This window comes from Prionailurus bengalensis, chromosome D4 (assembly GCF_016509475.1).
Source record: "Prionailurus bengalensis isolate Pbe53 chromosome D4, Fcat_Pben_1.1_paternal_pri, whole genome shotgun sequence".
In the NCBI taxonomy this organism is placed as follows: Eukaryota; Metazoa; Chordata; class Mammalia; order Carnivora; family Felidae; genus Prionailurus; species Prionailurus bengalensis.
The window spans coordinates 26,531,894-26,557,254 of record NC_057359.1 but is presented as its reverse complement, the minus strand read 5'-3'; the positions used below and the strand labels follow the sequence as shown (position 1 = coordinate 26,557,254).

The following is a 25,361-nucleotide window of genomic DNA, read 5'->3' as shown; positions in this document are numbered from 1 at the left end:
GGGAGGAGCAGAGAGAGAGGGAGACACAGAATCTGAAGCAGGCTCCAGGCCCTGAGCTGTCAGCACAGAGTCTGACACGGGGCTCAAGCCCACACCTATGAACTGTGAGATCATGACCTGAACCGAAGTTGGACTCAACCGACTGAGCCACCCAGGCGCCCCTGGACATAGACTTTTTTACTTTCTTCCCATATCTTTTAACTCTTTTTCATGTTTTCCTTCTCTTTCTCTATGCTATAGTCAACTACATTCCTTAAAACAGTCTGCCAGTTCCCTAATTTTATTTTTGGCTCTGATTGGTTGTTACAAGCATCCACTAGGCATCCAGATTTGTTTTTTTGCGGGGGGGTTTGGAAGGTTTAAAAAAAAAAATCTGTTTCATCATTGTTAAACTTCTTGTCTTTTATTTCTTTGAACATATTAAATATAGTCATTTAATTAGTGTTATAATATTAGTGTCTGAAGTTCTTGCAGATCTTTTTCCACATCTGTTTGTTTTGGTTCCTTCTCTTCTAGTTGTATTTTAGTTTTTGTTTTTTTCCCTATGAGCTGGTCATTTTCTTTACAATTCTGTTTGTGGAACTTATGCAGAAACTCCAGAAGTTGTTGTTTATTACTTTTGACAGGCACTCTTAATAGGTTACATTCCTTCTGAAGGGTTTTTGGACCACTCAGATACGTGAGTTCAGGCTGCAGTCTGTGTGATGTGATGGCAGGCTTTTGAGATCAATTTATAACTTATGGGTAGTGGTATTTTTCATTCTCTTAGTGCCCAGGTTTGAGACAGTTGGTTTTCCTTGCTGTTTGTTTTCTGGTGGGGGTATTATCTTTATGGGAGAAGGATCTTCTGGTAGAGTCCCCACCTTATGCAGGTTCTGGGATAGTCTTCTATTCTTTATACTCTGAGATGGGAAAACCTAAACCCCCAGGTCTCCTGTTTTAGCAAATATTTTCCAAGTGAAAGCCATTTAGTCTTACCACTTTGGGATCCCGTCATCATTTACCCTTTGCTCTTTATTTTTGCTGTCTTATCCACTTGTTGTGGTACTTAAAATATTTTAATATCCAACAATTGTAAGTGTTTCTGTGGGTGGATATCTAGCCTGGGGTCACATTATAATTTTATATTTTACAGTTCAGCATTAATACCACCACATGTATACAAATAGTGTAAAACAAGTACAGTGGTATCTTTAACATAAAATAAACATTTGTTTTATGGAAAAACTAGCCTTCCTATCTAAATAGGCAACCCCTCTTTTCCAAACCATAGTCAAAATTAAAATTAACTACAAAAGCTCCAAAAAAGGGGAGACCACTTCAGTTTAAGGTATTTCAGGAGAAATGGGCCCATAATACATTATAAAGGTGATCTGAAGATTGTAGATGAAATTACTATTTTTAGTTTTTATTTTCCCTCATGCATTCAATTGTACTTAGGGGGACATTTTCTCACTTCAGCATGACCCCAGATCATAGATGAGTAAACTAACATTAAAATATTTATGGTTGGGGCGCCTGGGTGGCGCAGTCGGTTGGGCGTCCGACTTCAGCCAGGTCACGATCTCGCGGTCCGGGAGTTCGAGCCCCGCGTCGGGCTCTGGACTGATGGCTCGGAGCCTGGAGCCTGTTTCGGATTCTGTGTCTCCCTCTCTCTCTGCCCCTCCCCCGTTCATGCTCTGTCTCTCTCTGTCCCAAAAATAAATAAACGTAGAAAAAAAAAAAATTAAAATAAAATAAAATAAAATAAAATATTTATGGTTAACTTACTGTTCTAAGAATAAAACCTCTTAACTGTTTGCCTCAACTTACTGTTTTAAATTCATTTATGTACATGGAATGTACTTTTACTCTTTAAGAAAAGCAGCTTTCATATTATACCCCTATTTGTTTATGAAAAAGCTTCAGGTGCTGCATACTGATCAGCATCAGTAACATCCTGGATCAAAATGACATCTCAATATAAAATACGACTTATGTAGCAGTGTTCTTTGTATGTTAGTCTTTATAAATCAACAGAGTTTTTAAATGCAAGTTTACTTGCTTTCAACACTTTTAATGGAGAGCCACCTACCTCTACTACCTCCTTTGTGCCTCCACTGTCTAATCTCCTTGGATTAGACATTGTATAGGGGCTGAGAGTGAATCGTCTTAAGGTCCTTGGTTTATATGCAGTGGGTATTTAAAGAATGAATCACAAAGGAAAAGATTCTTAATTTTTACCACATAATGTGTATAAAGAAGCTAAAGTTAAAAGATGAATTGCAAATTCAGAAAAATATTTGCAAAGATAGGTTACGTGGAGGATTGGGATGTTTGTGTGTGTAATGTAGGAATTTATGCAATATAAGAAAAACCCTGTATTTCAAGAACAAATAAATTACCTATGAAGAATTAAACCAGTTAACAGATGTATAGATTTTTATTTATTTATTTTTTTTTGCTTTTCTCATAGGGAAATTCAAATTAAAATAGCATTAGACAGTACTTCTTATCTGTCCCTTTTGGAAAAGTGTTTTAAAACTATAGTACTTGATGTTGGCAAGGAAGAGAGCAGTTGAAATAGATAATCACATACACAGGTACTGGGAATGTACACTTGGATAAGTATTTTTGGAGAGTATTTGGAGAATTTGTATTAAACATTAAAATTGATTATAGTTATGTGACCCTGTAATTCCATTTCAGTGCTTAGGACGTCATCCTAAACAAAAAGTTTTATGCAAAAAGATGTTCTTTACAGATTTTTTTATATAGCAAAATTTTGGAAATGGCTTAAATATATACTTTGTTTATATGTTTGTTTAAATCCTCTGTTGAATAAAAGATTTAATGCCCAACAGTAGAATAAAAGTTAAATCAGTTGTGGTATATTTCTTTAGTAGAGTCTATATAAGATATAGACACAAAAAATATTTTTGTAAGTGTAAAAAGGGAAAAGGCTACTTGACCTGTCAGCGACATCCTTTTTTTAAACTTGGCTTCCAGGACACTTTTCTTTCCTGGTGTTTGTCTTTCCCGACTGGCTTTTCCTTCTCCATCTCCTCTAAAGCTTTATTTTCATCCCCTCAACCTCTGTAGATGATAGTGACCCAAAGCTCAGTCTTCTTCTCTTCTCTAGTTCTTTTCATTGAAGATCTCCAGCCTCATGGCTTGAAATGATATCTGTATGCTAATGATTCCCAGATCTAAATATTCTGGATGAGCATTTCTTCTGAATTCTAGGCTCATATATGTCCAGCTGCCTACTTTACATGCTTGGCTAGCTGTGAATAGCTCACACTTAACATCTCAGAGCTAAACTCCTGATGCTTTTCATTTATTCAGGCAAACACTTGGGCACTGTGTATGATACCTCTCTGTCCCTTCTGTCCTGTATCTGGTCTTTTACAGTATCATGTCAGTTCTGCCTCACAGTGCATTTAGAATCCAACCCCCTCTTACCAACTTGCCCAGACTCTTAATTTGTCCTCTGTTTCTACTCTCCCCTCCTTAGTCTGTTCTCAGAAGGACACTAGAGCAGTGGTTCTCAACTGGGATGATTTTGTCTCCAGGGGATATTTGACAATGTCTGGAGACGTTTTGGGTGATCACAAATGGGTGAGGATACTGTTGGCATCTAGCGTGTACAGAGGAGGGAGGCCAGGGTTGCTGCTAGACATCTTACCGTGCACAAGATGGTGCCCCCTATCTTGCTAGCCCCAGCCCCTGAAACATAGAACCAAAACCAAACAAAGAATAATTATTTAGATCAAATGTCTTACCCCTGTGGTTAAGAAACCCTGTACTTCAGGTGGTTAAGACACTCTGTACTTACAGGTTCTATTTTGTTCTGTTTTTTTTTTTCTCAGTGTAAGTCCTGTGTCATGGCACTCCTCTTCCCTAAACCCTCCACTGGCTTCCAGTGTCATTCACAGTAAAAACCAAAATTCTTACAATAGCCAGCCAAGCCCTACAGTATCTGGTCCTCTTTTACATCTTAGAATCCATCTTGTTCATTCTGTTCCAGCCATCCTAACCTCCTTGCTGTTCTCTGCATACACCAAGCACCCTTCTTCTCTAGGGCGTGTGGATGGCAGTCCTTCCTGCCTTTGCTTATATATCATCTTCTCAGGCTTCCCTAATCCATGGCATTTAAAATTGCAGCCCACTTTTCCTCCCTCTGGCACTCGCCATCCACAGTACCCAACTCCCCCCTCTTCTTGCTATTAACACTTTAGTCTATTAAGTTTTCATATTACATATTTGTGTCATGTTTGTTACTTGTGTTGACAGTCCTCGCCCTTCCTTCCATCAAAGAATGTAAGCGGCAGGAGGGAAGAAGATTTGTTTTTGTTTTTAAGCTGATGGGCCTTAAGAGCTTGAAACATTGCTGGGTACAAAACAGACACTGTAGTTGTTGAAGTAACAGTTTGGGTGTTGTGCTTCCTTTTATTTTTTTTATTTTTTAATTTTTTTTTTCAACGTTTATTTATTTTTTGGGGGACAGAGAGAGACAGAGCATGAACGGGAGAGGGGCAGAGAGAGAGGGAGACACAGAATCGGAAACAGGCTCCAGGCTCTGAGCCATCAGCCCAGAGCCCGACGCGGGGCTCGAACTCACGGACCGTGAGATCGTGAACTGGCTGAAGTCGGACGCCCAACCGACTGCGCCACCCAGGCGCCCCCCTTTTTTTTTTTTTCTTTAAAAATTTTTTTTTCAACGTTTATTATGCTTCCTTTAAAAAAAAATTTTTTTTTTAATATTTATTTATCTTTGAGAGAGAGAAAGAGAGAGAGAGAGAGAGAGAGAGAGACAGAGCGTGAGTGGGGGAGAAACAGGGGGATGGGTGGGTGGGGGAGACACAGAATCCGAAGCAGCTCCAGGCTCTGAGCTGTCAGCACAGAGCCTGACGCGGGACTCGAACTCACCGTGAGATCATGACCTGAGCCGAAGTCGGATGCTCAACCGACTGAGCCACCCAGGCGCTCCATCTTTATAATTTTCAAATGTTAGATTCTGAAGCAGCATATGCAATGAATATAGTCTTAATTTTGTTAATACATTTTAATATTTACAGCTAAAAGATCATATGTCTTTTTTATTTTCAAAGGACTATGATTTAATCTCCAAAGAACCAAAGCCTTTTGTATTTGAGGGGAAAGTACGCGGCCCTATTGTTGTTCCTACAGCTGGAGACGAAGCATCTGGAAATTCAGGCAATTTAAGAAAAGGAGTTGTAAGGAAGGTGCATGTGTCTCCTAAAGGAGACGAAGGTGATAAGAAACCTACCTGTATGGATCTGGCAAAAGAAGATATGAAAGATAATGGCAGAACATCACAACAGCAGCCGGGTGATCAAAATAGAACTATTTCTTCCACCCAGGGCCTAAACAACGATATTGTGAAGGCATTGGACCGAATTACGTTGCAGAATCTTCCTTCTCAGACAGGCCCGGGTTTTACCGCAGGAGGGAAGAAGGACTACAGTCTCCCTCTCACTGTCCTTACGTGCACTAAAGCTTGTCCACACATGGCTGCTTGCGGAAATGTTCTGTTTGAGGGAAGAACAGTTCAGCTAGGGAAGCTTTGTTGTACTGGAGTTGAAACTGAGGATGATGAAGATACAGAGTCTACTTCATCAGTGGAACAGACATCAGTGGAAGTCTCAGATGGACCCACACTCCACGACTCAGATCTCTATATTGAGATTGTGAAAAATACAAAGTCTGTCCCAGAATATTCAGAGGTGGCTTATCCTGATTATTTTGGTCACATTCCACCTCCATTCAAAGAGCCTATCTTAGAAAGACCTTACGGTGTACAAAGGTGAGTTTCAGATTTCTTCTTTCTTTTAAAGCAGGACCATTGTCAGAATATAAGACGTACTTCAAAAAACTGCTTTGGTATTTAGGAAGAAAAGTACTCTGAATTAAAGTTATTATAATTTTTTATCCTGCTTTGGAAATTTTGCACTGTTTTAAAATTGTCCTTAGGGGTTACTGTATTTTCTAAGCTCGTTACTTATTCACATGAAGCCAACATAATAAACCTGACCATAGGACAGTTTAGAAATTTAGAATTTTTTTATTCCTATGGAATCTGAAAGTACAGATTATTTACTAACTTTCAATAAATATTAGTAGTAATACATATTTATTTAGTAATTTGATTTTAATTTGAACTTGATTTAGATATATCTGAATCTGTATGATTTAAAAAGAGATGTGGACAGTATTATTTTGTTATAAAAATTGAAATTAGAAATACTCGGGTTGAAAATATGGGATTCATAAAAACAGTAGCTATAGTTCTTAAATCTTGCCAGTTAATTTTAGAAATTACAAATAGTATTCATTATTGCCAACTAGTAATATTTGGCATATAAGTACATTTGTGGTGCAACTTGACTATTTTCAGTGATTATTTTAGGGTTTTGTGATGATGGTTTACCAGTACCTAAAACCATGTACATGCACTTACAAGTATAGTATGTAATGATAAAAGGAAGACACTGCTGTGGGCATTTGGTTTTCCTTGGACTGTAGGCTTTTTTAAAGCAACAACTGTATCTTACTGATTTTTTAAATATTTAACGTATAGTATAAATTAATCATTTTACTTAGCAACTTAGTATACATTTAATGCTACCAGTTGGCTACTTGACCCCACAGCTATGGAATCACATACAACATAGCATCAGAACAGGGACTCACTTTGCTGGAAAGATGTGTGGGAGTGGGCGTGTGCCCAGGCATCCACTGGTTGCATCACACACTGCACTGTTCAGAGTTGCAGCCCTGAGAACAGTTGCAGTGATGGGGACAAAGTTTGGCCTGCTCATGTTTGCCTTCTCAGTTTCTCCTTAGGAGATGCCCACAAGAACTGTGGGGGAGCTGCATTTGTTCCTTCAAGTGACATTAAGACTGGAAGAAACACATATGTAGCAGCCATACTTGAACCAGTGAATTTGACTTGATAAGAGTGATGAGTCAGTGTGGTGTGTCCTAGCAGGATGGGGTATTCTGAAAAGCAAGTCAGAATGTTTGGATTCTAGACTTGGTTGTCCCACTGATTCTGTGTGTGTATGTTTGAGAAAAATAACTTAATTTCTCTAGATACCAATTTTCTCTCCAGACTGTGGATTGACACCCATTAGTACCCAGTATTATAAGAGAAAGTAGCTGTGTCACACGTAGTGCAGCAACGTATTGTTTCATAAACCTTTGTGTGTGTGTGTGCGCGCGCGCGCGCACGTGCTCACATGTATGCAGGGATGTGGGTTTTTTTACATGTTTATTTTTGAGAGAGTGAGTGAGAGTGAGCGAACGTGAGCGGGTGAGGGGCAGAAAGAGAGGGAGACAGGCTGTGCTGACAGCATAGTGCCTGATGCAGGGCTCCCATGAACTGTGAGATCATGACCTGAGCCAAAACCAAGAGTCAGACACTTAACTGACTGAACCACCTTGGTGCCCCAGGGCTGTGATTTTTAAAATGTATTTCTTACAGGTCATGATCAAAAAAGTTTGTCATTTACCTTGACCATGGTTAACAAACTATGGCTCATTGTGTCAGATACAGCTCATAGCCTGTTTATGTTCATCCCACAAGCTGAGAATGGTTTTTATGTGTTTAAATGGTTCAAAAAAAATCCAAAGAAAATAACATTTTGTGACACATGAAAATTACATGACATTCATATTTGTGTTTATAAATAAAGATTTTTTGGAACACAGCCATTTCTGTTTGTTTATGTATGATCTCTGGCTGTTTTGGTACCACAATGGCAAAGTTAAATAGTTGTCATAGAGACATGTGGCTTGTAAAACTTAAAATATATACTAACTGATCCTTAAAGGAAAAGTTTGCTTCACCCCAGTAGCTACATAGTCTGAAGGCTTTGTGGTTCTGTATTTGCAATAAAATACTCAATATCGGCCAGGTAGTAAGGATTTCTGAGTAGTCAGAAATGCTGCTTTTTCTGAAGTCCTACATTGAGGGTATTGTTTCTGGTTTGCTTATCTTATTTGCCTTGTCTTCTGCAAGTTATTTTTTGAGCAAATGATAACATTTTGTAAATTATTTGCTAACTTTTAGGCCAGTCCTTATTCAAATGTTGTAACACCGTAAATGAATAATGTCAAAATTAATAAGGATCATTTTCAGAAAAAGGAAGCATTAGACTTCTTAAAATTACTTGGTGAAAATATGTTTTTGTTACTTTGAGTTTCTGCTTTATGATTATCACTGATCTTTTGTTCATTAATCTTTTTAAACACAATAAATGAATAAAACTTCATTAAAAATTTCTCCACCCCATTTGGAAGGGGAAAAAACCCATTATAAGATTCATATCTCAATGTAGATAGTACATTAATACTTAAAAATTTGGGATTTTGTGCGGAGGAGCCAAGATGATTGAGCAGCATGGAAGCTCTCTGCTTCTCTTGTCCCTGAGATGCAACTAGATCAGCAGCAAACCATTTTGCACACCTAGAAAATTGATATGAAGATTAACACAACAACTGTATAACTTGAGCCACGGACCTTGGCAGGTACCTGGCATGGAGAGGTGAACGGGTGGGGAGAGAAGCTGTGGAGGGTAGGGAGCTGTTTTTGTTTGCAGAGAGAGGACAGAGATAGGGAGAGAGTATAGGAAAAGCACTCCCCCTCAAAGCAGCTGGAGAGAAAGAGAAAGAGTGGAAGTACTCACAAGGGTGTGAACAAGAAAGGGAGAAAGAAGAAAGGAGAGAGTTTCAATACCATTAGGACTCTATAAACAGGAGAGTGCAGAGTCAGAAACTCCGCAGCCAGATAGATACCTGGTGGTGCTCTGGTGGGAAGGATGAATCCCCAGGAGCAGACAGAGAGGTGCAAGGGGTCTTTGGGCCACATGGGGAGAGACAGTTCCCCTGCTGGGAGTACATTTGGTGGAGACTGTGTGGTGTCCCCATGGGAAAAGGTCCCAGCGGACCCCAGAGAACAGCAACGTTTGCTGGTGTTGGAACAAGGACGCTAGGGTGCAGTGAAGACTTGTGCCAGTTGTGTGTGTTGTGATTTGCCATAGTCCCTTGAACCACTGCTGCTACATGATCACGCAAACTTTTTCTGGGGCAGGCTGGCACCCAGAGGCAGTCTCTGGGTCTCTGCAGTGGTGTGGTCGTGCAAGTGGTCCTGGGGCAAGCCAGCACCTGGCCATTGCTCAGTGAGGCCCTCCCCCAGAAGGTCTGAGTAGGTCAAAGCTGCAGGGCCCTCAGAAGTGAGGCGTTTGGAAAAACAGCCCCATCTGAGATAAAATTTGAGAGAGAGGTGCTGCGTGGCAGGTTGATGGCTTGGTCATGGACAGCGTAGAAACAGGTAGTGGACAAAAGCTGGAAACAAAGGAGAGCTGCCTGATGGCTGCCTGGGGAGAGCACAGAGTTCTGATGCTAGTGACTGGAAAACTGGGTGACACCATTTTCACCTCATTGGCACATACCCCTGCATGTGCCCACATTGATCCACCCCAGTAAGCTAAGCAGCACCACCTAGTGGAGAATGGAGCCATTACACCAAGCCCTGTCCAACTGCACCAATTAAGCCCTAGAGGACGACCACAAGTTTTCCTGCCTGCTTAGTGTACAGGCTATAAGATGCTTCATAGTTTGACTTCTAGGGGAAACTGACTGTAATTTCATTCTGTTCGCTGGCCCATCTGTTCATTATTTTCTCTTTTTCTTTTCTTATTCTTAGATACAAAAAGAGGAAAATGTATTTTTATTTTGTTTTTATAAAAACATTTAAAATTTTTTTACTGTATTTTTTGTAAACTTTTCATTCCATTTTACTTCATTTTATTCTGTTTCATTGTATACATTTTTAAAAATTAAAAAAAATTTTTTTCCTTTTCTCTTTTCTTTCCCTTTTTTCTCTATTCTATCAAGCTTCTTTCAACAACCAGACCAAAACACACCTAGGATCGGTCTTCCTTTATCTGATTGTGTTGTGTTTAATTTATAAATTTAAAAAATTTTATTCATTCTCTTTCTCCAAAATGATGAAAAGAAGGAATTCACCCCTGAAGAAAAACAGGAAGAAATGACAGCCAGGGACTTAACACACATATAAGCAAGATGTCTGAACTAGAATTTAGAATCACTATAATAAGAATACTAGCTGGGGTTGAAAAAAAGCATAGAATCCCTTTCTGCAGAGATAAAAGAAGTAAAATCTAGTCAGGACAAAATTAAAAATGCTATAACAGAGATGGAATCTTGAATGGATACCATGGCGGCAAGGATGGATGAAGTAGAGCAGCGAATCAGTGATAGAGAAGACAAAATTATGGAGAATAATGAAGCAGAAAAAAAGAGGGAAACTAAGGCAAAAGAGCACAATATAGGAATTAGAGAATTCAGTGGCTCATTAAAAGGAATAACATCAGAATCAGAGGAGTCCCAGAAGATGAAGAGAGAGAAAAAGGGGTAGAAGGTTTATGTGAGCAAATCAGAGTGGAAAACTTTCCTAACCTGGGGAAAGACACAGACATCAAAATCCACGAAGCACAGAGAACTCCCATTAGATTCAACAAGAACCATCAACAAGGCATATCGTAGTCAAATTTACAAAATACACAGACAAGGAAAGAATTATGAAAGCAACAAGGAAAAAAAAAGTCCTTAACCTGTAAGAGAAGCCAGATCAGGTTTGCAGCAGACCTATCCACAGAAACTTGGCAGGCCAGAAATGAGTGGCAGGATACATTCAATGTGCTGAATTGGAAAAGTATGCAGCCAAGAATTATTTCTACAGCAAGCCTGTCACTCAAAATAGGAGAGAGAAAAATTTCCCAGACAAACAAAAACTAAAGAAGTTTGTGACAACTAAACTAGTCCTGCAAGAAATTTTAAGGGAGACTCTCTGAGGGGAGAAAAGACGAAACAAAACAAAAAAGACCAAAAGCAGCAAAGACTAGAAAGGACCAGAGAACATCACCAGAGACTCCAACTCTATAGGCAACACACTGGCAATAAATTCATATCTTTCAGTACTCACTGTAAATGTCAGTGAACTAAACACTCCAATCAAAAGACAAGGGGTAACAGAATGGATTAGAAAACGAGATACATCTATATGCTATTTACAAGAGACCCACGTTAGACCTAAAGACACCTTCAGATTGAAAATAAGGGGATGGAGAACCATTTATCATGCTAACGGTCACTAAAAGAAAGCTGGAGTAGCCATACTTATATCAGACTATCTAGATTTTAAAATAAAGACTGAGAGATAAACAAGAGATAAAGGCATTATAATTAAGGGGTCTATCCACCAAGATCTAACAATCGTAAACATTTATACCCCTAGTGTGGAAGCACCTAAATATATAAATCAGTTAATCACAAATGTAAACGCTTTAATAAAGACTCATTGACAATAATACCATAATAGTAGGGGACTTCACACCCAATTACAACAATGGATAGATCATCTAAGCAGAAAATCAACAAGGAAACAATGGCCTTGAATGACACACTGGACCAGATGGACTTAACAGATATATTTAGAACATTTCATCCTAAAGCAGCAGAATACACATTCCTCTCAAGTGAACATGGAACATTCTCCAGAATAGATCACATACTGGGACATAAATCAGCCCTCAACAAGTACAAAAAGATTGAGATTGTACTGTGCATATTTTCACACCACAGCACTATGAAACTCAAAAACACAAGAAAAAATTTGGAAAGAAAAAGAATACTTGGAGATTAAAGAACATCCTACTAAAGAATGAATGGTTTAGCCAAGAAGTTAAAGAGGAAATTAAAAAGTACATGGAAGCCAATGAAAATGCTAACACCCACAGCCCCAGACCTCTGAGATGCAGCAAAGGTGGTCATAAGAGGGAAGTATATAGCAATTCAGGCCTTCCTAAAAAAGGAAGAAAGTTCTGATACAAAACCTAACCTTACAACTTAAAGAGCTGGAAAAAGAACAGTGAAAACAACCCCAAACCAGCAGAATAGGGGAAATAATAAAGATTAGAGCAGAAACAATGCTATCGAAACCAAAAAACCCCAAAAGACAAAAACCCAAAACAAACACCCCCACCCCCCAGTAGAAGAGATCAGTGAAATCAGGAGCTGATTCTTTGAAAGAATTATTATTTTTTTTTTTAATTTTTTTTTCAACGTTTATTTATTTTTGGGACAGAGAGAGACAGAGCATGAACGGGGGAGGGGCAGAGAGAGAGGGAGACACAGAATCGGAAACAGGCTCCAGGCTCTGAGCCATCAGCCCAGAGCCTGACGCGGGGCTCGAACTCCCGGACCGCGACATCGTGACCTGGCTGAAGTCGGACGCTTAACTGACTGCGCCACCCAGGCGCCCCTGAAAGAATTATTAAAATCGATAAGTCCCTAGCCAGTTTGATCAAAAAGAAAAAGGAAAGGACCTAAATAAATAAAATCAATAATAAAAGATGAGAGATTACAACCAATACTGCAGAAATACAAACAATAATAAGAGAATATTATGATCAATTATATGCGCATCAGGCAATGTAGAAGAAATGGACAAGTTTCTAGAAACATAAACTTCCAAAACTGAAACAGGAAGCTATAAAAACTTTAAAACAGGCCCATAACCAGTAAAGAAATTGAATTAGTAATCAAAAATCTCTCAACAAACAAGAGTCCAGGGCTGGTTGGCTTTCCAGGAGAATTCTATCAAACATTCAAAGAAGAGTTCACACCTGTTCTTTTGAAGCTGTTCCAAAAAATAGAAATGGAAGGAAAACTTCCAAACTTATACTGTGAGGCAGTGTTACCTTGATTCCAAAACCAGACAGAGACCCCACTAAAAAGAACTACAGACCAATTTCCCTGATGAACATGGATGCAAAAATTCATAATGAGATACTGGCCAACTGGATCCAACAATACGTTAAAAGAATTATTCACCACGATCAAGTGGGATTTATACCTGGGATGCAGGGCTGGTTCAATACCCACAAGGCATTGTGATACATCACAGTAATAAAAGAAAGGACAAGAACCACATGATCCTCTCAAAAGATGCAGAGAAAGCATTTGACAAAATACATCATCCTTTCTTGATGAAAACCCTCAAGAAAGGAAAGATAGAAGGATCATACCTCAAGATCATAAAAGCCATATATGAAAGACCCAATGCTAATATCATCCTCAATGGGGAAAAACTGAGAGCTTTCCCCCTAAGGTCAGGAACACAACAGGTATGTCCACTCTTGCCACTGTTATTCAACATAGTAGCGAAAGTCTTAGCCTCAGAAATCAGACAACACAAAGAAATAAAAGGCATCCAGATCAGCAAAGAGGAAGTCAAACTTTCAGTCTTTGCAGATCCTTTATATGGAAAACCCAAAAGATTCCACCAAAAAACCTGCTAGAACTGATCCATGAATTTGGCAAAGTCACAGGATATAAAATCAGTGCACAGAAAGTGATTGCATTTCTATACACCAATAATGAAACAGCAGAAAGAAATCAAGGAATCTATCCCATTTACAATTGTACCAAAAACCATAAGATACCTAGGAATAAACCTAACTAAAGGGAAAAATCTATACACTGAAAACCATAGAAAGCTTGTGAAAGAAATTAAAGAAGACACACACACACACACACACACACACACACACACACAAAATGGAAAAATATTCCATGATCATTGATTGGAAGAAAAAACACTGTTAAAATGTTGATGCTGCCCAAAGCAATCTACATATTCAATGCAATCCCTACCAGAATAACACCAGCATTCTTCACAGAGCTAGAACAAACAATCCTAAAATTTGTATGGAACCAGAAAAGACTGTGAATAGCCAAAGCAATCCTGAGGAAGAAAGCCAAAGCTGGAGGCATCACAATTCTGGACTTCAGGATGTATTACAAAACTGTAATCATCAAGATGGTATGATACTGGCACAAAACCAGAATAGAACAGGATAGAGAACCCACAAATGGACCCACAAACGTATGACCAACTAATCTTTGACAAAACAGGAAAGAATATCCAAATGGAATAAAGACAGTTTCTTCAGCAGATGGTGTTGGGAAAACTGGACCGCTTTCTTACCCCATACACAAAAATAAACTCAAAATGGATGAAAGACCTAAACATAAGACAGGAAGCCATCAAAATCCTAGTTGAGAACACAGGCAAAAGTCTCTTTGACCTCGGCCGCAGCAACTTCTTACTCAACAAATCTCCAGAGGCAAGGGGAACAAAAGTAAAAATGAACTATTGGGACCTCATCAAAATAAGCTTCTGCACAGTGAAGGAAACAATCAGCAAAACTTAAAGGCAACTGACAGAATGGGAGAAGTTATTTGCCAATGACATATCAGATAAAGGGTTAGTATCCAAAATCTCTAAAGAACTTCTCAAACTCAATACCCAGAAAACAAATAATCCATTGAAGAAATGGGCAGAAGACGTGACTAGACCCTTTTTCAAAGAAGACATCCAACAGCTAACAGACCCATGAAAAAATGCTCAACATTACTCATCATCAGGGAAATACAAATCAAAACCACAATGAAATACCACCTCACATCTGTCAGAATGGCTAAAATTAACAACTCAGGCAACAACAGATGTTGGTGAGGATGCAGAGAAAGAGGAACCCTTTTGCACTGCTGGTGGGAATGCAAACTGGTGCAGCCACTCTGGAAAATAGTATGGAGGTTCCTCAAACAAATTAAAAATGGAACTACCCTATGACCCAGCAATTGCCCTGCTAGGTATTTATCCAAAGGATATAGGTGTGCTGTTTTGAAGGGGTACATGCATTCCAATGTTTATAGCAGCACTATCAACAATAGCCAAAGTATGGAAAGAGCCCAAATATCCATCAATGGATGAATGGATAAAGAATATACACATAATGGAGTATTACTTGGCAATCAAAAAGTGTGAAATCTTGCCACTTGCAACTATGTGGGTGGAACTAGAGTGTATTAGGCTAAGCAAAATTAGGGAAAGACAAATATATAACTTCACTCATGTGAATAGGGGATGAATCACTGGATTCTACTCCTGAAATCATTATTGCACTATATGCTAACTAACTTGGATGTAAATTTTTAAAAAATACTTAAAATTTTTTTTTAATTGTAATCCCATACTGATAATTACTTGAATCCATATTTTTGGCTTCAATTGGCTTATAAATTAAAATGAAACTGATCTCTTATAAAGTATGCTTAGCATTTTTGGGTGCATCTTTCTTGTTTTCATATTCCATAAAATTAGAACATGAGAAAAAGTAGAAAGGATAAAGGTCACTCTTTGTCTCATTTCTTAGAGGTAATAACTTTTAGCATTTTGATTTTACTTTCCAGCTTTCTGTGTGTTTTTAGAAAAATTGTCTAGCTGTATTTTATTGTAAATTATAATCCATATTGCTTTGTTTTACAAAGCATTTAAGGTATTTTACAAAAATACTTTTATCAAAATAAAATGAAAAATACGGCAAAGAAATACAGTAACAATCACAGAAATATGTTCAACTTGTCTCAAAATAAAAGAAATGCATATTAAAATGTACTGAGATATCATTTCCCACATATCAAATTGCCTAAAATCTAGAAGTTTGATAGCATGTTTTACTGATGAGGCTGGGGGAAACAGGCTCGCTCGCTCTCTCTCTCTCTTTCTCTCTCTCTCTCTTTTTTCCCCAGACACCTGTACACTCATTGTTTAATTTGTAAAGTCCTTTTAACAGAGATAACAATTATGTTGAATTTGATGTTTCTTATTATCATACATTTCTGATTATTTTATAATATGCATAGTTAAATATATACATAAATATTATATGGCATTTTTTTTCATGTTTTTAAACTTTGTGTAAATAATATACTGATAGTATTCTTTTGGAAACTTGTCATCAGTCAATAGCAGGTTTATGATGTTCATCATGGTAATCAATACATCGTATTGTATGAGTATACTCACAATTTATTCATTTTGTTGCTGATGAACATAGTTTGTTTCTAATATATTGCTTTCAGAAAAAAATTCTTATGTTTTAAATGTTCTTTCATGTTTCATAGTTCCCTTCAATGAAAATTTATTTGCATTTTATATCAAAATGGAATTGCTGGGCTGTACACTATAAAAATCCATTCTGCACAATGCAAAATATGTCTCAAGTTCAATTACTATTTCCAAAGAATATCTTCAGTTCTGAAAATTTATTCTGACATAACAAATAAATACTATTTTTTATCCTAACATTTTGTATTTTGTTAATGTATAGTAATATACTGCAATTTGCAATAAATTTTCTTTTAATATTATCTCTAGGAATATTAATTGTTCCCTCTATTCTAGATTTTATTATATTTTAAGTATTTTAGTAGTTTTACTTAACTCATCTATTTTTGTGAATTTTATTCCTAAGTAATTTTATGGATTTCTGTTATTGTGAATAGGATTTTTAAACCAATTCCATTCTTGGCTAATTATGGCTAGCAAAGTAGCAATTTTATATCTTGTTTTTCAGTAAGTTCATCAAATTCGGTAACATAAATATGAATTAAAACTTTAATGAACATGTAGTAAATGCACATATTGCCTTAAATGCTTACTTTCTAAAACATGATTTGTTCTCAATTCAACCTTGGTAAATATTAATTTTATAAAGTAAGATTTTTTTTACATTATATTAGTCATTCTGGTTAAATATGTCATACCAAATTCTGATTGCATTTTATCCATCCCTACCACATATTTCTTACTATTTTTTTAAATTAATATCCAAGTTAGTTAGCATGTAATGCAATAATGGTTTCAGGAGTAGATTCCTTAATCCCCCTTACCCATTTAGCCCATACCCCCCCCCCCCACAACCCCTCCAGTAACCCTGTTTGTTCTCCGTATTTAAGAGTCTCTTCTGTTTTGTCTCCGTCCCTGTTTTTACATTATTTTTGCTTCCTTCCCTTACATTCATCTGTTTTTATCTTAAAGTCCTCATATGAGTGAAGTCATATGACATTTGTCTTTCTCTGACTAATTTTGCTTAACATAATACCCTGTAGGTCCATCCACATAGTTGCAAATGGCAAGATTTCATTCTTTTTGATTGCCTAGTAGTACTTCGTTGTATATATATACAACATCTTCTTTATCCATTCATCCATCGATGGACATTTGGGCTCTTTCCATACTTTGGCTATTGTTGATAGTGCTGCCATAAACATGGGGGGTGCATGTGCCCCTTCGAAACACTATACCTGTATCCTGTGGATAAATACCTAGTAGGGCAATTGCTGGGTCGTAGGGTAGTTCTATTTTTAATTTTTTGAGGAACTTCCATACTGTTTTCCGGAGTGGCTGCACCAGTTTGCATCCCCCAGAACAGGTTTTCTTATACATTAATAATGGGATTGCAAATTGATAGTACCTCTTGTGGAGGGCAGCCTGACAGTGTCTATCAAGATTAACAGTACTTATTTCCTTTGACATGTTAATCCTGCATCTGGGAATTTATAATTTATATACATTACACACACACACACACACACACACACACACAATTTGCATATCTGTGAAATGGTGTTCAAAGTTTTTTGTTATGGCATTGTGCCCACCAATCAAACTAGTTAAATAAATTATGGTATATCTTACCTATGAATACTATGCAGTGACTAAAAAAACAAAAAGATCTGTATATACTGATGGAAAAAGCTATAAGATGCTAGTGGAGGGAGAGCAATAAAAGTAGTTAACTGGATGGATGGAGGATATGGCTTGTATAGAAAGTGAGAGTCTCCATTTTATACTTTTATGTAGCATATGATTTTTGCTCCATGTCAATATATTACCTGTTCAGAAATTTAAAATTGAAAAGTAGGCAAAAGAATTGTGGCAAAAGCAAAATAAGGAAAACAAACCCCTGGATTTCTTTATATTAAGTTTAGAATGGCTTGGGGGAACATAAGTACTTATGGAATGGAGACAGTAGCAGAAATCTTAGTACTGGCACAGCAGCAGATAACTTATATTGAGTGTTTTTTTTTTTTAGGTCAGACATAGTACTAAGTAACAAGTACTTCGTATGGAATATATATGTGTATATAGAGTGTGCCATTTCATGGTATAATAGCTCTATGAGGAAATTACTATTCTTTCTCTTATTTTATAGAAGACTATGCTGAAGCTTAGGATTCGTGAGTTAACTTATCCAAGGTTACACTGCTAGTAAGTGGCAGAGCCAAGAGTCAAACTCTGGTCTAGGTCATGAGCCTACCCTGTTAATCATTTATATATAGTTATCATGTACATATGGTTAAACCATGTTCTCTATAAAGAAGATCATCTTCTGTGGACCCTCGGGAATAGTTATGTAATGAACAACATTGCCCATAGTATTCGTACAGAAAATATAGCTGTGAGATGTATGAAATTGTTTCCTGTAAGACTGCCCTATACTGGTGGAAACCTAACTAACAAAGGAAAGTTTCACTGGTGGCTGCATGTCCTGCGAACTTTAGAGCATTTACTGGACTGAATGCACTGGACATTGTTCAGACTGCATAAATTATTGTCTTCTGGGCCAAGTCTTTGCTAGCTATTGGAGGTCAGTAAATCTGAGATTATAGTCCCTGAGGGTATCTGGAAAATATTTATTGTTTTGTTTTGACTGGAGAGCCATGTATTTTAATAGGCCAGTGAGGGAAAGGGAGGAAGGATTGACATTCTTTTTATGGAAGTTGTGGTGCTTCACCCAGATCCATGTCTGAATAAAAGATTGACCTTCCTCTTTATTAATGGGGGCTCCTGGAAGGGCAGGTAATTTCCTAGTGTTAATTTTAGGTCTAGTCTAATATACACGGCCACTATGTACCCTAAAATACAGTGTCAGAAGTTGAGAATGAGTGGCCCGTAGGCCATATTAACTTGAACATGATTTTGGCTTCACTTTGCAGACTTTGTTTGTTTGTTTGTTTTGTTTTTACTGACTTTTGCATTTAAAATTTGGGAGATTCCTCATAGAAATCCAAGTTTCTGATGTTTCTTGAAAAACTGGTGTAACAACCTTAGTATCTGGTTCCTACCTGGCATCAGTCAGTTTGTTTTCAGACAGAGCCTGGGCCCTGCAGTGTTCCACACACTATCCATCCATCTCACGGGTACACATGGCTGACCCGTGGCTGTCTGTGCTGTTCTGACCCTGTTTTATATTATGGAGCATTGCTGTGGAACTGAGGTGTTGTATCAGCCTGTTAATACCATTTTCCTTTAAAAAAAAAAACCCCAGACTTTTGTAAGTATTCGTATTTGCACATTTGTGGTATGTTTCAGCCTTATTTAATAAATTATTCTGACAAATGGATATATTCTAACAAATGGATATAATTAGGATTTATTTAGTCATTCACCCATACTTGAATACTCACTTTTTTTTTTTTTTTTTTTTGGTATGGTATATCTGAATGTATGTGAGTGCTACCTCTTTTATTGTCAAAGGTCTGGGTAATATAAATTTTGGACTTGTTTATTATTGCAATTAATAGCTTTTTAAAAATGTTTCTTTAGAAAGAATTTGGCATTTGAAAGTTATGACATTGAATGTAAATCAAGGATTTATATCTTAATCCTTTGATACTGGGTCTTTTTCTTGATAGACTGCTTGTCAGTGAAGAGTTATTTTTTGTAGAATAAAACTAAAAATAAATTTAGAGTTGTACCTCTTTAATTTTTTTCTGTATTTAACTATCACACCTTTTAATGTTTTCCTGATAACTATTAGCTTTTTATCAGAATGGGTTCTTAGCTTATTCTGAAGTCAAAGTTATACTGATATTGTTAGAGATAATTCTGAACTATATGAGAGTTAAGACTGCTTAATCACAAAGAAGTATCTTTGGTGCAGGAGACTATTTCACATCTACCTGAAGTTCAGGAGACTTTCAGTGTTTAGTGTATTTTTAAGATTTTATTATAACCATTTTGGCAACTTTCCTCACTCTGTTCTAACAATAAATCAATAAACCACAGTTTTAATCTGTATTACCAATCTTTAGCTGAAACAGACAAATTTGAAATTTAAAGCTGTTCATATAATCGGCTTCCTCTTTAAGAATAAGTGATAGGGGCACCTAGGTGCCTCAGTCGCTTAAGCATCTGACTCTTGATTTTGATTTTGGCTTAGGTCATGATTCTCACAGTTTCAGGAGTTTGAGCCCCGCGTCAGGCTCTGTGCTGTTGGTGCCAAGCCTGCTTGAGATTCTGTCTCCTTCTTTCTCTGTCCCTTGCCCGCTCAAGCTCTCTCTCTCAAAAAAAAAAAAAAAAAAAAAAAAAAAAAAAAAAAAAAAAAGAATAAGTGATAATATGACAAGTGATACTGTTGTGACTATAACAGCAGTAGGCATCTTCCCAGTATGAGCTTTGTGGCCAGTCTACCTGGAGTTCCAGGCACCTGGCTGTATGACCTACATTTGTTCTGGTTTGGTTACCCTTGGTGACACCTTCAGTGATTGTTGCCTTCCTTGGCTTAATTATGGACAGGGAAGATGGTGGAATCTGTCTGTGACCCCTTTTTCTAGGATAGTGGCAGGATTCTAGGAATTTTCCAGTTGGTGACCATTTCATTGGACTGATTCAGGGGGAGGCCCAGAGAATTCTCAGGCCTAGAGAATCCTGGAGATGCAGGGTCCATGCTCTGCCTCCTGACACAAGTGTCCCCTTCTCCTCCACATTTCCTCTCTGTTCACAGAAGAGAGCACTGATTCTGACAAATGTGCATGCTGGTTGCCAGTTGCATTTTAGAAACATTCCAGCAATGGTGGCTTTTAAGAATCTTCATATATAATTTTTGGCTTTTTGGATCTTTACTGCTTCTAATAATGCTGTTCTTATATATGTAAAATTATTTGCTTTTTGTCTGCAGAGTGGCTTGTTACCATTTCGATGTCGAAAGTCATAAATAAGACATTCAAGATTTTTTTAAATAAAGTTTATTTATTTATTTTGAGAGAGACAGAGACAGCTTGAATTGGGAAGGGTCAGAGAGAGAGAAAATCCCAAGCACTGCCAGTGCAGAGCCCAATGTGGGTCTCAAACCCATGAAACTGTGAGATCGTAACCTGAACCGAAACCAAGAGTCAGGTGCTAACTGTCTCAGCCACCTGGACACCCCTTAAAATTTATTTTTAAGGTATTGAACTTGTAACTGTATTCTACATGGTTATTTTCAGAATTCGGGCTTTAATAATACAGATACTGTCTTGGGACATATTGATATGAATGATCATTTTTATTTTAAGAAAGTGTTATCCTTTTACACTTTTTCATCCCAAACTTATTTTGGAGAAAGTTGTGCCTTGGCCTATAATAATGAATTTTCGTGGTCATGCTTCTCTTTTGTGATTTCAGGACAAAAATTGCCCAAGATATTGAGAGGTTAATACATCAGAGTGATATCATAGATCGAGTGGTATATGACTTGGATAACCCAAAGTAAGTCTGTTGTTGTTTTTAGTTTTATTAGTTTTATTAGTACTCTAAAATTTCAGTGTTATTTTTAAAAATAAAAAAATATAGCTAACTTCCACCTAGTTTGCCCTTGCTATGTTTTCATCTTTTAGCAGGGACATAATGGTAATGTAATAGTAAATCATATTAAATTGAATGTATCACAGGCTTTTGTTTGTTCTTAGGTGGACTTAATGGGTTCGATAAGGGAAAGGTCACAAACTGATGCTGTGTTTTTAAAAAATGTGAAATTACCTCCATTTTAGAGAGTGGAAATGTCACATGAAATGCTGCAATTTTGTCCTATTGACAATATTGAGCCTTCGTTTCCTTAGGACAACAAATTACCATCCGTTTTAAAAAAAAGAAGGGACATGTGCTTGCTAATTTCTCCATAGTCCCCACTAGTCTTTGTCGCCTCTTACTGCTTACAATGTGCATCAGTCCTTTATATTACTTTCCTGATCTTTGAAGCCATGTGTTTATGATGCTTGATGCGTTAGTGTTATTCACAATTTAGGGTTATCACTGTTATCAGCACATTTTAGGGTTTAAATAAGTGAAAATTAGAAATGATGAATGTGACTATTATTTAGTCATTTGCCTCTTTATACAAGAAATGTAATGAGCCCTCAGTGGGTTTCCCCATCTCTCAACATTCTAATATTCTGATGGACATTTCAGATCTTACTGGTCTTTTTGGAGGAAATAAAACACTTTTTAAAGATCATTATCTTTAAAGGTAAAGAAATAAGGGTAAAAATTATGTCAAAGCTAATGACTGAATTTGAAATAATACTTTTAAAAATGAAAACCAAATCTACCTTATTCAAAATGTCTTAGTTATTTCAATATTTATAATTTGGTGTCAGATCAGGCAGATGTGAAAACAGAAACTCAGGAACCCTGAGCGTGGCATACATACCATTGCTATTTCTAATTGAAATGACTTTGGACAAAATCATTGAGCTTCTTAAAGTCTGAGTTTCCCTCTGTTAGAATGTAATGTCCAGAAGAGCAAAAATCTGTATTTAATCAGAGACACAGACAGACAGACAACTAAAACCGAATCTGGTACCTAGTAGGCATTCAGTAAATACTAAAGTAGTGAATATGTAAAGTGAAGACAGTACTTTCACCTTCCTGGCACTAATTAAATAAGCTAGTATCTATATCTAATATAGCTCTGCAAATTTAATCTGAGAACTGCATAGTTTAATTAGAATTATTGCTACTCAGTACTGGTCATATGCCTTTTTAAAGATATGTCTAGTCTTTTTATTTGATTATTGGTATTTAGAAATAACGTTTATTTAGTGGGGCAGAATTTCTTATTTGTGATTAATATTCAGTCTCTACTTGTAATTTTTAAGTCTATAAATGTTAACCAGAGTTCGTGTTTTGCTTGTTACATTCTTTGGTTTAAAAATAAAGAAGGGGGGACGTGGCAATAGTGGTATATTTTTAATTTGTAGTGTAGTTTTATTTTAAATTTTCTGTTTACCTATTTAATTGCAGTGTATTTTATAATACTTACTTGAATACTTTTATTTAGTTACACTGTTCCAGAAGAAGGAGATATTTTGAAGTTTAACTCCAAATTTGAATCTGGGAATCTGCGCAAAGTAATTCAAATTAGAAAGTAAGTCATTTAAAATGTTCTCACTTTGTCTGTACACAGATATTTCCCTAATTTTCATCAGATTCTTTATTTTCTATTTTCAGAAATGAATATGATCTTATTCTGAACTCAGATATAAATAGCAATCATTATCATCAGTGGTTTTACTTTGAAGTCAGTGGAATGCGACCAGGTGTTGCTTACAGGTTTAACATCATTAACTGTGAAAAGTCCAACAGTCAATTTAATTATGGTAAGACATGTTTTTCCCCCCAGTGTAGATGATATGCAGGCATTGTAACTATAGTACATAAGGCTTTTTTTTTTCTTCTAATTATTAACATGTTTAAAAAAGGTTCATTGTTCTTTTGTTTTCTCTAGTTCTCAAAATTCGGATACTTATTAATGCAAAATTTGGAATAAACCTGTGCATTGCTTTGTTGGTGAAAAGCTCTTTAAAATGTAAAGAGCATCTTTGATTTCATCCAAATTAAATACAACTAAAGATTTATTACTTATCCTGCTTAAAATCAAGTTTTCAGTGTCAGCTCATCTAGAAGAGAATTACATAAAGCAGTCTTGAAAAATGTTTAATTTTGAATAGTCTCATAGAAAGTGAATATATATAATGGAAGTTCCAGAAAGATTTCACGTTCTCTTCACTGAGTTTTCTCCAGTGGCTACATCTTCAGTAACTGACCATCCCAGAGTCAGGATTTGATGTTGGTACAGTGTGGGTGCAGTTTCATGCCATTCTATTACATTTGTAGATTCTTGAAGTTGTCACCACAGTCAAGGTACAGAATACTCCCACCACCACAAAGCCTTGTGCTTCTCCTTTATTAGTCACTTTTCAGTACGATGTTAGCAGTCATTTTCTATAAATTTTAAAATATAGTTGAGGAGGTTTCCTCCTATTACTACTTTGCTGAGGCTTTTTTTTTTTTTTTGGTCATGAGTGGGCATTGAACTTTGTCATATGTTTCATCTCTGTCAATTGATTTGATCATGTGATCTTCTGTCTGTAAATATGGTGTTATTTCATTGAGTTTTGAATATTGAATCAGCATTTTTTAATCTGTGGATTAAACCCCACTTGGTCATTGTGGATAATTGCTAACATTTTGTTAAGAAATTTGTATTATATGTTCAGGAGGGATATCAAGCTATAGTTGCTTTTTAGTTTGTTTTATATTTGGTACCGTATCTGGTTTTGGTATCATGGTAACACTGACCTCATAAAATGGGCTAGGAAATTATTATCTTATTTTCTGGAAGAGCCTGTGTAGATTTCATGTTACTTTTTTAAAAAATTTATTTATTTGGGGGCGGGGAATGGAGGGAAGAGCAGAGAGAGAGAGAGAGAGGGAGAATCCCAAGCAGACTCTGTGCTTAGTGCGGAGCCTGATGTGGGGCTCCGTCTTGCAAACTGGGAGATCATGACCTGAGCCGAAATTGAAAGTTGGATGCTTAACCAACTGAGCCACTCAGGCACCCCAAATGTGGTGTTACTTCTTAAACATTTGGTAGAATTCTCCAATGAAACCATCTGGGTCTGGAAGGATTTCTTTTTTGAGTCTTTAGTTTTACTTTTTTTAACTGTTTATTTTTGACAGAGAGAGATTATGTGCCAGCAGGGGAAGGGCGGTGGGGGGAGAAGGGGACAGAGAATCCCAAGCAGGCTCTGTACTGACAGCAGTGAGCCTGATGTGGGGCTCCAACCCACAAACTGTGAGATCATGACCTGAGCTGAAGTCTGACACTCAACCGACCGAGCCACCTGGATGCCCCTTTTGATAGTCTTTAAGTTACAAATTAAATTTAATGGTTGTAGGGCTATTCAGATTATTTTCTACTGAGTGAGTTGTGGTATGTGGTAGTTTGTGCCTTTTAGGAATTGATCCATTTCTTCTGAATTGTCAAATGTCTGTGTAGAGTTGGTCACAGTATTCCCTTTCTGTCCTCTTGAGGTCTGCAGGGTCCGTTGTGACACCCCTGCTTAATTTCTGGTACTGGTAATTTGTGTTTTCTCTTTGTTTTCCTTTGTCAATCCTGCTAGAATTGTCAGCTCTATTGACCTTTGTCAATTTTACTGACCTTTTCAAAGAACCAGCTTTTTGTTTCATTGGTTTTCTCTACTGTTTTTCTCATGAAACAATTTTTTAAAAACTCTAGTGTGTGTAGAGCACACTAGCAAAAGTATTAAAGTTGTTAAAGGCATGAATATGATGGTGCTTTTTAAGGGGCGTTTCT

At 37.0% G+C, this 25,361-nt stretch overlaps 1 protein-coding gene across 3 annotated transcripts in view; it reads left to right on the top strand.

Moving 5' to 3' along the window:
* The window catches only part of AGTPBP1 (ATP/GTP binding carboxypeptidase 1), a 165,495-nt gene that overhangs the window by 90,495 nt on the left and 49,639 nt on the right, over positions 1-25,361 (top strand). For all 3 annotated transcript variants that reach the window (XM_043566592.1, XM_043566591.1, XM_043566593.1), the window contains exons 14-17: positions 5,094-5,809; positions 21,389-21,472; positions 23,043-23,129; positions 23,213-23,361. In XM_043566592.1, coding sequence (XP_043422527.1) covers positions 5,094-5,809; positions 21,389-21,472; positions 23,043-23,129; positions 23,213-23,361 — 1,036 coding nt within the window. The remainder of the gene's footprint in view (positions 1-5,093; positions 5,810-21,388; positions 21,473-23,042; positions 23,130-23,212; positions 23,362-25,361) is intronic.